Source organism: Clavelina lepadiformis, chromosome 3 (genome assembly GCF_947623445.1).
Source record: "Clavelina lepadiformis chromosome 3, kaClaLepa1.1, whole genome shotgun sequence".
Classification (NCBI taxonomy): Eukaryota; Metazoa; Chordata; class Ascidiacea; order Aplousobranchia; family Clavelinidae; genus Clavelina; species Clavelina lepadiformis.
In genome coordinates, this window is record NC_135242.1 from 24,917,374 (window position 1) to 24,930,962 (window position 13,589).

Genomic DNA, 13,589 nt, shown 5'->3' on the forward strand with positions numbered 1-13,589 from the left:
ATAAAATGTGACAAAATGGTGGAATAAGAATTTTTTTGACAATGGCTTCTGGTACTTGTGCTTTTTAGCCCAAAATTATACAGACTTCTCTTTTAAGTTGTTGCGGGCTTTTAAATTTTCACCATTTGGTATAATTGGAACTTTAGTTTATTGGGATAATGTTGTGCCAGAAAGATTCAGGTCCCGTCATTATCATTGCTGTCCACTTGGTGGTGTGGTGGACATCGAGGTATTTAAAATTGCCGTTGCAGTGATCCCAGGCGTTGATATAATGTCTCTTGTCTAAAGGTCCTGGTATATATGTGATATATACTCCTACAAATTTGTGCAAGACCATATAAAATTATTTGTCAGATTGAAAATTGTACAGATAAGCGACGACTTATGCTGTGGCTGTGAGAAATCATTGCTGAAGTGTTGTGAAGAGTTTCTCCGTAGCGAGGATAAAAATTCCAACATCATACTAACACATTTTTGTGCAGATTATTCTAAACAACAAACATTTGTTAATTCCAGGACAATGTCGTCTCACGCTGTCCGCACACTTCTCGGGGTAACAAGGGACTGTCGGGGACTCGCTTATGCTTTCAACACGAAAAGCTCGTACATGATGCTATTTGATATCATGTGAGTGACAGCGGTATGAGATGTCTATGTGATAAGTTAATGGGATGGAATTGTATTTAGTGGTTTATTTGGTTTAATTTTTTATTTCTAGATATCCGGCTTTCACCGATATTCTTCAAAAATCGATTGAACTGTGGTCACATGACCCGGATGTGACAACCCCAGTTTTGAAGGTCGGTAGAAAATCCGCTGCTTAGCGCCCTCAAGTGATCTTTGTTTCGTGCAAATATTAAAGCAAAAAATGTTTTTTGTTATTGTCAAGTGCAATGCATAGCTTTCCAGTTGTGTATCCCATTGTCCGTCTTTATTTGTTTGTGTTATCCCCAACTGCATGTCCAATCTCCATCAATAAATTCGTGGCAATGTGCTTGACATCTTCATCTTTAAACAGCTTTTTGCTGAGTTGGTTTTGAAGCGAGGACAACGTTTGGACTTTGACGTCGCCTCCCCGAATGGAATATTGTTATTCAAGGAAGCCAGCAAGCTTGTCTGTGGATATGGTAGGTCAAGTGTGATCACCATTTGGGAAGTTTAAAATGATTTGATTTCAGGTGTGTAAGTTTGGTATCGCGACAATTCTAAGAATTACGGTCAGGTTTGAAATTGTTAAAAACTCAGAAGGGTGGGAGTTGGAATTGATGCGTTTCTATTGCCGAGTAAGCTTGCAAATTTGTGTACCAAGTGGTCTTGAAGATAAATTTGTTTGCTAATTTCAAAGAAAATTTCACAGGTAAGTTACAGAATTCAGTGTTAATGCGGCCAACTTTCATCTGGCAGGTAATCGTATTCTCGCAATGGGGGAGCCACCAAAAGATCAAGTATTTTCACATCGTTTGAAAGGGATGTCGCTTTGTTTCCGCTTGCTCAAGAACGCGCTTTGTGCCGGTTTGGTCAACTTTGGTGTTTTTCAACTCTACAACGACCCTACATTGGAAGATGCTCTCAATGTATTTGTGAAGCTCGCAATGTCAACTGACAGCTCACATTTTCTAGTAAGCGTACAACAACTGTCTTCTATAAGGTTTAATGACCTGGGTGTGTCTGTATTTATGGGTTGGGGTTAAGTTTGAGTTAAACTTTTTGCACATTCCCTGAGCTGTAATGTACATAATCAAACAAACAGGATTAAACACCTGAAAGTTTACAATGCATTGAAATATTTTTACCCTTTTATACCAGGACTACCCTAAGTTGAGTTCGTCGTACTACTCACTGCTTGAAGTTGCAATGCAGGATCACATGAACTTCGTTAGTGGGCTGCCTCCATCAGTCGTATATCACTTATTGAAGACTCTCACTGATGGACTTACTGGCCTGGGTAGGTGGCCTGGTTACTTATGTGTTGATGTGTTTGTTTATTTATAAGCCAGCGAAAATATGAAAACAAAACACAAAACATGTTTGAAAGAGATCATGAAAACATTTTTTGAAAGACTTTGCTGTTGGTCTTGGTCTTGCCATACTTTTAACGTGTAGCTATTTCTTTTGGGTTCAGCTGGTCATTTAGCTTCGTGATCAACTTCAACTTCCATTATTTGTTTTTCCTTAGTTTTCAATTACGACTGGTTCGAATTTCTTGATAAAATTTTTCTTAGTTATTATGGCTAACGGGATGTGACGTATTTTTGGGCAATCCGACTGAGATATCCAAAATAATTAAGTAAATGCCAGAAAACGGTTTTTCTAAAATATGCGTTTTTCACTGTAACTACAGTAGGCGACCATTTGAAAACTTGCCAAGTACATTCTTTGTTAAGTAACAATTCCTTTACAATGACGTAACAATCACTCCATTCACTACATCACTATAAGATAGCGCTGACCCACACGGCAGAAAGACCCATACTTCAGCAGCTGACGTAGGTCGGGCTTATAAAATATGATGCTTGCTTTCAGACACTGTGATATGCACTTGCTGTTGCAATACCTTGGACCACTTGGTCACTTATCTCTTTCGCATCGGCAGCCGGGCTCCAGCGCTCTCTAACGGCGACATCACGTCTGCCGTATCCCTCAAGCGGCGACATAATGAAGTGGACCGCCAACGCGAGCAACACTTTCTTCAAATGATGATTGACAGGCCGGACATATTACAAACGGTGACGTGGCTTCAACTTTAACAGAATATTTGTCGGTTCCAGAACGTTATTGTAGTTGTTAAAATAATAACTGTCATATGTTTCAGGCGTTGTCGACCGTGCTTCACACAATTATGTTTGAAGATTGCCGGAACCAGTGGAGCATGTCCAGGCCTTTGTTGGGTCTTATCCTGCTCAACGAAGAGGTACTGGACGCGTGGTGGCGTTCTGCTGCCCATAAACCACTTGTTGAGATTGCGACTCTCGGCCAAGTCCATGAAAGTTTTCCTAAAATGGGACAAAAAAATCTAATTCGTAGCAAATTGTTGAGTTATGTTGTTGTTAGTGCAAGAACTACTAAGCCGTTGCTACATCGAGGCATTTTCTACAGTTCTGGCGCAAAACATTTTTAAATGCTAGACTACATTTAACAACGTAGTTAACCAGGAGCGTACTTGGCATGTTTGCCTCTGGTAAAATTTCCACCTTAAACTTACGAGGATAACTTCCTTTCCACAGCACATGCCGACGCTGCAGAAGACACTCTGCGAGCCCGGGGTCGAACACGGGCGGTTGAATCTCGAGTCGGTGTCGAATTGTTTTAACCAATTGATGTTTTGCGTCGATAAGAATCTTCATTCCAAGACACGTGACAGGTTCCATTTGCGTTGCTTCTTTAAGCTTGACATGAGCATGTGGTTGCATTTGCTGGTAGAATAATTGTCGGTTTAACCTGGTTTTTCAGATTTACGCAAAATCTTTCCATGTTTCGACGAGAGGTGAACGATATGATCAAAGCAGCAAGTTCAGGTCAAAACACTGGAGCCGGACTCGATTTAACCGCGAACAGTTCAAATATGATGACGTGACAAGCGCTTCTGTGACGTAATTCGCTATGCACTAAACTGTGACTTTCCACTGTTTTGTCGTCGTTTATCGCGCATATTAACGACGCTTTCATTCGGTTAAAATTTGAGTTTGAAATATCGCAAGTGACATCTCACCGCAATTACCTGTCATTATTGAGCAATCATTTTCGCGGCTAAAAATCATTTGATTCGTCAGTTTTCCGCTGATTTCCTTTGCAATAATCTGTGCTGAATGGTGCTTGTTCTACAGCGAGTTAAATAATGTGCCGGACAATAACGACCGTGAAAACGCGTTCTTTTCAAATACAACGACATAATTAATGGTTTGTTTGTTGCTTTATACAACTTGCTGTGGTCCGTACAGTAGCTTAGGCTGCTTGTTTCACTTCGTCTGATGTTCACGTGAGTGCAGAGCTTGAAATTCGGCGACATTTTGCACGAATTTTCTTGGTCTTGCCGCAGAGTGGAAATTTGTTTACTTTGGAACTGCTTGAAAAAAAGTTTAGTTTCATGTAAACACAATCACCCATCTCCGAGTGCAGTACTAATTACTTAAAACTGTCACATTTGAAAGTATATGCGTCTGGTTTTGGTATATTTTGCTCAGAATCATATGAAACAGAAATTAAAAGAAATAATTATGTTAAAATGTCGAACAAGGCCAATGCAGCAAGTTATATGAAAACGTTTATTTCACAAGTAAAGAATATGTTTACTTTAATTATTTTGTTTCATATTTACCGTTTATGACTTTATGGCCACAAATGTCCACTTCATAACTTTAATAAACGATTTTGAAATGTCATGCCAGCTCCTGCCATGCCAGATTTAATCGTCCAGTGCTGTGCTGAGGAAGGGAACGAAACACCGGAAGATTCGCTTGAATCCAAACTGAACGTTTTAAACTCTTCGTATATGTTTAAAACAAGTCAACGTCTGTCAATCAAACACTGGAGGATATGACGTTTTAACTGGTAATAAAAGAGGAGAAGTTTGAACCAGATTAGATTAATGCCTTAACAAGTTAAACGTTTGATAACATAGCAATGACGTCATATTGTTAAACAATGTGTTTATCAATGGCGGAAATTTTAGTGGTGGAATTAGTCTGGGAGAAATTAATACTGGAAGGAAAAACTGGGCAAAGTCAACTCATAGCGCATATGTTCACTCCAAATCACTTTAAAATCATTCGGTGTTGGTTTATTTTTAGTTTTTAATTTTTTGCAGCGTTACAAAACTTATTGATCGCGCACCAGTGCAAGCGCATACAGAACAGCAGCAACTTACTTACTTCCTTGTTATGTGAATATGCTTATCGCTGGTGTATTAACAACATGTAAAAAAGTTCTATATTTACGATGATATTGCCTGCGTCAGCACAATTTTTTCTTTCCACACGTTGAAGACAAATAATAAAATGAACGAAATCCATTTCCTTCTACTTTCTGGTGAATCCCCCAATGTGCTTCTTTTTTCTGTAAGCTCCTTGCCTGATCCAGACTTCCGAAATAATGTGACATCCTTTTCACTGCATGACCTTCTCCATCCTTCTCTGTTCTTAGCTATTTTATGCAGTGTTCTTGCGTTTGTAACAAACACAGTAAGTAGTTTCATAGCCTCGAAGCTGAAGGCAGTGTCGATGAATCCGAGTTAAATTGTTTAAAACTTTTTTGCAGATAAACAATTCCAACCGCAGTAACATTTCTAAGGACATGTTTATTAAATTTCTATGGCATAATAGTTCCAATTCCATACTGGAACTTGAAGACAGTGCGATTTATTACAGAGATAGATTTTTCAATCGTAGATCTGTTGTCAGATAACTGGTCCTGGGCTGATTTGTACAGACCTGTTGTGAATTCAGGATATGATTGGATATGCAATACCGTCATAAACATTAAAACGCATTTGTTTGCAAGCGATTTTACTTGCATAAGAATGTAACTCCATGTCAGTTGCAGTAGTAGCTTTAGGGTCAGGCGAGCAAGGCAGTCGCCTCGTGCCCTCCTCCGAGAGACACCCCATGTTTGAGTATACGCGCTCTAAACGAACAAACTTTGAATACGAATATTACTGTTAACTATTTGCAGTTTTTCAGGACAGGAGTCATTCATTGGTTCATGCTAATTAGTTGTATGAACTGTAAATAGAAAGTTGTGTAAATCGAAATTCTGTGTAAACTTGTCCCCTCCTGTTATAAAATTACTTTCATATAAGTTGATGCTTAAACGGTCACGTGATTTAAAACATCATGCCAAGACGAGAGCAGTTGTGTCTGAAAAGAAAACTGAGAAGAAAAAAACAAGAAAATGTTGAGCAGTTTGTTTTTTAAAAGAAAGCAAAATTTTTACGCGTTCTACGACATGTAAATTCAAAATTTCGGAGGATCATGTCCTCAGACTTACTAGCATAAATTGCTGCGTCTCTCCTAATTTTGAGGCCCCCAAACGTAAGTGGCGCCATAACTCACCTCGCCCTCCACAAACCGAGAAATACCACTGGCCAGTTGCTTTGGGGCAAAAAGGTTTTTTACTTTAACGGTTCAAAAGGTTTATTCTTGAAATGATAAACGTAGATTTATTTCGAGTGGTTTTGTTAAAACTATACGTATAATATGAGCAAAGGTTAAGCGTTAAGGCCATTTAATTTTTCATTCGCATCCATGATCTTTCAACCTCGACGCTGAGTGGTTGCATTTGGGCGCTATCTTGTTGATTTCGTGGTCGTCACATGTCAAACCTTAGGACTATTATGTTCTTTTCTGCGTGTTTCTACCTGCGTTGCTGGATATGTAACAAATTTGACTTTACCTATATTTATTCTTGTTACTATATCTAGTCTGTGTTTGAGCACTATTTTGGATTTTGGCACCGTTTGGGACTTAGGTTATCGTTTGCGCATTTGTGTTATTTAGTTTATCGATTGGTTGGTTTGCTTCTTGATTTTATTTCTTCTCTGTACTTAAAAGGGTTTGTTTTGTGAATATAAAATTGCTTTTTTGTGTTTGTATTTGTTGTCTTGGAGCTTTGTGTTATTATGATTGGTTTATTTTGCCGCCGGTAGGTGTCGTGTTTGCTTTAATTTTTACAGTATTGGGTTTAACAATGTTGAAATGTGTTCTTGTCGCATTTGTTGCGCGCACCAGTGGTGCCACTGCAGTGGTGCCGCCGCTTCTCCCGCCAATTACAAATTCCCCGTCCAGTTTCTCCCTAAAATGTTCAGAGTACATGGGGCAGTTCGGTTAGTGAGTGTTGGTGACAGGGCGTTGTCTCTACTCCATGCTTTTACAGTGATTTTTTTCTCTTCTAATTTTAGCGTTAAGTCGATGCATCTGTTGTGTGCAGTTTTTAAATATAAGTTCTCACCAACACTTAGGTGTGACTCTTTCACTGGGGTTCGTCGTGAAAGGAGCTACTGACCTGGCTAAACATCTGCGTTTTACGTAACACATGTCTTTTGCGTGCTTGCTTTATGCTGTGTGACATGGTGTCAAACTGTAACACACTTTACTTTCCTGTGACGTCAGCGTTGATTGATAAACTTGGCATAAAACAAGCAGTTTATGCGCAATTTACTAAAACAAGTTTGTTGGTCCTTTGTTGGCTAATCGTGTCGATCCAGGTCTATGGGTACGTGGCTTCACGTTTAGGACCGAAATAGAATGGTCCCTGTATTAAGCGACCTCTACTTACATATTTGGGTTCATATAATTCACTCGTATGTATGCTGGTCTGCTGTTTATAACAAAACATCGTTTATATCGTCAATACGGCTTTGTATGTATCGGTTCATTAACAAACGTCTTGTAAAAACTAGGGCTGGTTCAATTTGGCCGGCAAATATTAGCCGCTAGCGCATACGAGCTCTTGGCCACTAAAGATTTTGTCCGCCATTAACCGAAAGCGAAGAAGTAGGAAAGAATTGGGAACAAAATTTTTGGTATTTCATTAATTAAAGGAAATGAGTTACTCTGTTAATCATTTTAATGCTGGAATACCAACTTTGTGGGCTAGCATAACATAAGTTGCTAATATAACACTTTTCATCACATTTATCAATAATATAGCAGTTTTGTATGCGATTGACAACGTGACATGACAATTAGCGACTATGGTGGCTAACGGCTAAAGACAATCAGCTAAATTCCCAGCCCTAGTAAAAACAACGCGAATATATACACGTGGAACGTATAATTGAATGACGGCGTGGTGCCAAATTTGCACCGGGTATTATGACGTAAAAATGTCGCATGACTCAGAGTTTGTCTTACTACAAACTTTTCAAGGTTTGTTTCGTTATTTGTAAGTTAAATTTGTATCTTTAAGTTTTGCTTTAAACAACAACTTGCTTTAAAGGATTCGGATCCAGACAGTTAAGTTGTAATTTACTCAACAAAGTTTCACGTTGATGAATAAATGTAAGATTTTTAACATCTTCGTTATTTATGTCACAACAATCGTTTTATGACCTATAATCGGCGTGACGTTGGTTTCCATCGAAATCCCACAGCTCTATTTTGAGTCTGCATCCTCCTCCACGCGTCATCTCGTGGATGTTGTCGAGTCCTGTAAGTAATGAAGCACGAATAATAGAACAAAAAACATCAAAATAAAATGCGTTTAAGTTGAACAAACTTCCTCTTACCAAGCCAAAATTCTCTATCAATCTGGCCAAAACCGTTTGCGTAGTCGTCCCATCGTCGCTCGAAACTAACACTTCCGTCAATTCTTCTTTGAAAAATCTGTTAGTAATTTTATTTCACATTTTAGCACAAGTGTAATACGTTTAATTTATATGTTTAAATAATCTTCAGTTTATTACGTCATAATACAAGAAGTACGGCAATATTTACACTTAGCTCACACTACGCAAGATATATCTTGTCAAGTTGGATCTGTTATTCCAGTGGCATGTTCATATTTTTGCTAAAAATTTGAAATTAAGAAAAGTTTAAACTCATTTTACAGGTAGCTGTTTGCTGCAGGTGATTTGGGTGAAATAAATCAGGTTAACGTGGCGCTGGTTGAATTTCGCCCGTTTTCACTGCAAGCGACTTATGCAGCTCAATGCAATTGTTTCGCATGTTGCATAGACGAAGCGAATTAGACACAACATTAATGTTGGCTTGCAACACAGTAATTATTAGCGTACAGTCATTTTTATGCATCGTGGCATGTGACCCAACGTGGGTTCATGATTGGATAGTTATCATTGTTCCATTGTTGCGGATAGTTGCATTAAACTTACAAATACACGGTTATATTAAACAGTTTTCAATCCAATTGTTTGAGTTTGTCAGTAAGCGTTTTCGAATCAACCACAAGTTGGCAAACAAACTTCATTCAACGTTTTGGAAATTAAGTTTCAGAAAAGTGGAAAATAGCAAATTTAAAAAAGCGCGAATGCGTGTGGAAACAAATTCATTGTCGTTTGTGTTTTCTTACATTCTTGCTACAATGCAAATGAATAGTACACAACGCCTTGCCGCCTTGAAGTCCACACAACTTCATAACTATCGCTTCAATACTACACAGTAAGTGTATATACTTCTATATATACTTTTATACCTTTCAATACTACTGTAAGTTCAATATAATTATTAAGCTATTCCACTTATAACTTTGGAAAGCATTTTACTCACCGTCCATCCATCCTCGCAGTAAACTTTAACACCACTCGTCAAAATGCGAGTACCGTTACTTGATGACGTAGCACAGGACGAAAGTGGAACAAGCTCTTCGATTTCTGGAAACAATTTTTTGTTGTAAACAAGATTGAACTTATCCAACAAGGTTCCAGGTAAAACTCGATCGTATTAAGCAATAAACAAACAATTAAACAAGACAACAAACATAGACCATAGCGCATGAGTCCTATATAAGGGGTTACACGTAGATCGTAAAATTTCTGTAGTTTACATATTTTGGTTGGTTTATTGCGGAGTTCTTTAAGCTTGCATGAAAATTGACGATGGTTAAAATGATTAATCTATGATCAGAAATCAACTTACTTGCCACTCTTGAGGCTAGGTCGGTTACTAGCGACCCCAGAGCACACGATTCTCCTTGCATCCCCTTCTGTCCAACTCCTCCGGGTTCTCCTTTGGCTCCTGGATCCCCCTGAGCTCCCGGACTTCCGGATTTTCCGGATCTGCCGACATCACCTTTGTCTCCTTTCTGCATGCTTGAATTGACGACGTCATCGTTACAGACAGTGGTAAGGACCTGACGACATTGTTGCGAGTAGGTCATCATGACGTAACAAGCCAATGATAGCAGAAGAGTCACTCCTCTCATGGTTGACTATGAAGATCTTCCGTTGAAGTTGACGATATGAAATCCCACAAAATCGCTGCCCTGTATATAGCCGTCTGTTGAAGTTCGTGGCTTCCAAGATGACGTAAAAAGTTCTCGGAAATAAGGTCGTCAAATTCGAAGATCACGTCATCATGGCGCCTTATCTCGACCAAAACTATGTTGTTCGTGAACACAAAAGCAGTAAAAAGAAAGAAAGGAAGTGAGAAAGTTTTACGTCAAGAAATGTGAGAAAATTGCGAAAATTACCTGTTTTATTTTCGGGTCATGCTCAAAACAGGTCCATTGACGTAATAACTTGATTGTTTTCCGGGAATATTCATAAAACACATTTCCAACAACTTTGCTTGTGACGCAAGATTGCTTATCCAATCATAGTCTGGCTCCGGTTCTGCATCATCACAAGCTGATATGACGCAATCCAACTCATTGTGACGTTATTTTCGAACATTATGGAAAGTTGAATTGCTTTGAAAACGATAGAAATAAGTTTGATTGTTATTATCAGGTTTCATTATTGGCTTTTCTTGGCTATAAAAACCCACTCGAACGTCAAATAAAGAAATGCTTATTGTTTCGTATTACAGTGATATTGGCAAAGAAAGCATCAGCCAATTTCTTTACGAGATGTTTTTTCAGCAACGTAGCAAATTATTTCCTCAAGTCAACGAATATGTCTTTGCTGGTAATTGTTCTATGGCTGTGCTATGATTTGTTTCAGAACATCTTATTGGTTGATTGCTTGCTAACAACACCAACACCTGTTAAACGATGCAATTTCGATTCAATCATTTGGATTAGAAACACAAAGTGTGGAAACATATCACTTAAGTTTACACGACACGCAAATTCCTATTTGAGACGTCAAGGGTCGGCATGCTTAGTGGGTATTTCACGGGCACATGAAGCGTGCGTTCAGGTTACTTGCTCGGTCGCTTAAAACGTATAAGAAATAATGTATTCCGGCTGATATTGGTTTCGACTTAGGTAATTCCCCATAAACAATATAAGCCGGTTTAGTAAATTGAGTTTATAGCGCTTGTTTGTGTGCTCAAAGCTCTGACGACGTCCGAATAAATGGCGTAAAACTTTACATGTGTAACGGATATGTCCGTAGTACGCAGTCAGGTTCTTATCGAGGTAACAGCTGCCGCAACAACCGGGCTTTCTTGAGTCACTACTGCAATGACTCGCACGGTCAATCCCACCATTTAGTAAAACGGGAACAACGAGTAGAAAGTTAACTACGCGCTGGGATGTCAACTAAAATACTCGTTCAGGAGCCACAACTAAGGAAACGTCTCTACCTAAGCCAGTCACATCTCGAATCCTTCCTATCAAAGTCAGTCACCCTTCCCGTTTTAACGTGCGGTACCTCGAACTAATCAACCGAAGAGAGAGAATGAAATCAAAGTGACGACCTTAGGAGTTAGGCCCAAGCAAATGAGACTTGCGTGTGAACAAAACAAACGGTACAGTGCAGGGCGAACCACTGACCTGCGTTTTCAGTGACCCACTTGTCGTTTCATAAATTATAACAAAATATGAACAAATGTTTCAGTGACAAACATGGTAGTAAATATTTGCAAGAAGGCCCAGCCTAATTTTAATCTAGTACCGGACTGAATTTCCGTACAGCACGCTGGCACTACTACTCAGCCCGTAGTATTGCGTTATCATGTCCAGTCTTGGCGTTTGTGACGTAACAAGACTCTTGTGCTGTTCATCGTTAGTATTTTGATGATTTATACCCTTTGTAGAATTTCATAAAATCAAGGACCGGGAATCGCCTCATCCCAGATATAAGGCTGCATGTGTTAAGCTGAAAACTACACATTACCAGTCCAGGAATCCATAAAACTTGCAGAGAAGATGCAGCAGCAAGTTTCTCATCGATCTTGACATTTAAATAAATCCATGACCCAATTTGTATTCTTTCCAGGTTAAAGTCTCATTTGTGACTCATTCAATTAAAAAGGTTCGTCACTCTAACGCCACCCATAGGGTCTAACTTCATTTTCAAAACAATGAAAATTGCAGTAAACTCATACTGTGAAACTCACAATTACGTAAATAAATACTCAAACAGTGAACGCAAATTGAAATAAGAAAAATATATCGTTACACATGCAATTAAAATAGATTTTGGTCAGCTACTAATAAAATGGTTAATTGTAACTTTCGCTTAGAATTTGACATCGATTGTCGCACTTACTCCAAAGGCACCGCATGCTACTTGCAACATTGACGTGCCTGGTGAGAATTGAGAAATGAAATTATGCTTAAGAACAGAGATAACTGAAGGTAGAACAATGTGCTGCCACCGTGTGTTCTGTTGGTTGTTACTGAGAAAGGTATAAGTTTAAATTCCCACGAGAATGTTTGAGGAGGAAAATGTAACTTTCAACAACCCACTAAATAGAGAATTTGCAAAAGTAATGATGAAATACATTTAGTCAGTTCAAATTACAAGTTATGTGAACTTTGAGAAAAATTATGCAGATCTTTGGTTGAAGTCCTGTGCGAAGGTTTATGTCAGGGCAGGAAAACAATCAAGTCTTTCAAGGTATGTTGTGGCCTGCACACTGTCAAGAGTCGTTTTACATATACAGTAAATTCCTCCTTGACACAGATACAGGAGGTAGAGAAAAAATTATAATAGGCGATTGAACCCGGCCTAAGAACTTGAAACCAGGGATTTGAAAGATGCAAATTTTGCTGAACTGGTTCTTGAATGAGCTGAAGGAAAAGCTCAATCAAAAAATGTAAGTAATTGAAGAGACTTCTCAACAGAATCAAACTACTAACTCAATTGGAATAATACTCGTTTTAAGAAAATGCAGCAAATATTAATTTCAATCTAAGGCTTTGACACCTGATAGTTTGGAGATAACATTCATTTTTCAGGTGTATTACCTTATCGGTAGTGGCTGAATTAAACATAAAATGCATTGAAACGTTGGTTTTTTTTAAAAAAAAACCCAGTGCTTGACAGAGTGGTTATTATTAGAACGCGCATACACGATAACAGAGCACAAGGTCAATGAACAAAACAATATTTGGAGATACCATTCATTTTTCAGTTGTATTACCTTATGGATGGTGGCTGATTCAAACAGCAAATGCATTGCAACGTTAATTTTTGATAAATCTCACTATTTGAAGATTTGTTATTATTAGAACGCGCATACACGCTAACAGAGCACAATGTCAATGAACAAAACAACAAAATACTTCGTCATAGCCTGGAACTCACCGACAGGAAACAATCAAACTTTTGAATGAAGCAAACTGTTCCAAATTTTTAAACGACGACAACAGGCCCACAGCATTTGAGGTGATGATAATATACAATACCCATTATGCTATAGCAGGAGCGTGTAAACGTTATATTAGTGCTTTATTATAAATCGAATCTAACAATCTTAGTTTGTGTTATTTCGACAAAACTTACACAAAATGGAATGGTTTCATAAACTTTACCTTGTGTAATTTTCAAGAACCGTGCTTAATACTTTGGTGATCACTCATGCGCGACGCGATATATTTTTCATGATTTGTCATTGTTGTTGACAAGTGATTATAAAATAAACTTACCGTATACATTAAGTTGGGTTGTTTGTTGATTTATCAAATTTTAATTGTTATATTCTTTCTATTTCTAACGCATATTGCTTACAGAAAGACGTTTGCAACAT

General features: G+C 38.3%; 2 protein-coding genes across 5 annotated transcripts in view; one reads left to right on the forward strand and one right to left on the reverse strand.

Moving 5' to 3' along the window:
- Positions 1-10,140, reverse strand: part of LOC143449053 (microfibril-associated glycoprotein 4-like) — a 51,821-nt gene extending 41,681 nt beyond the window's left edge. The window contains exons 1-4 of the mRNA XM_076949095.1: positions 9,588-10,140; positions 9,219-9,322; positions 8,222-8,318; positions 8,046-8,142 (exon numbers count right to left, since the gene is read on the reverse strand). Coding sequence (XP_076805210.1) covers positions 8,046-8,142; positions 8,222-8,318; positions 9,219-9,322; positions 9,588-9,873 — 584 coding nt within the window. The 5' untranslated portion in view covers positions 9,874-10,140. The remainder of the gene's footprint in view (positions 1-8,045; positions 8,143-8,221; positions 8,319-9,218; positions 9,323-9,587) is intronic.
- The window catches only part of LOC143449047 (exportin-7-like), a 38,181-nt gene that overhangs the window by 4,314 nt on the left and 20,278 nt on the right, over positions 1-13,589 (forward strand). The window contains exons 10-18 of one of the 4 annotated variants that reach the window (XM_076949082.1): positions 517-627; positions 719-800; positions 1,019-1,127; positions 1,405-1,619; positions 1,807-1,945; positions 2,524-2,726; positions 2,813-2,911; positions 3,225-3,361; positions 3,451-4,373. The exons of 1 other annotated variant lie outside the window; for it this stretch is intronic. In XM_076949082.1, coding sequence (XP_076805197.1) covers positions 517-627; positions 719-800; positions 1,019-1,127; positions 1,405-1,619; positions 1,807-1,945; positions 2,524-2,726; positions 2,813-2,911; positions 3,225-3,361; positions 3,451-3,574 — 1,219 coding nt within the window. In that variant the 3' untranslated portion in view covers positions 3,575-4,373. Of the gene's footprint in view, positions 1-516; positions 628-718; positions 801-1,018; positions 1,128-1,404; positions 1,620-1,806; positions 1,946-2,523; positions 2,727-2,812; positions 2,912-3,224; positions 3,362-3,450; positions 4,374-13,589 lie in introns of those variants that run through there. 2 more of the 4 variants (XM_076949083.1, XM_076949084.1) reach the window with 2 other exon arrangements.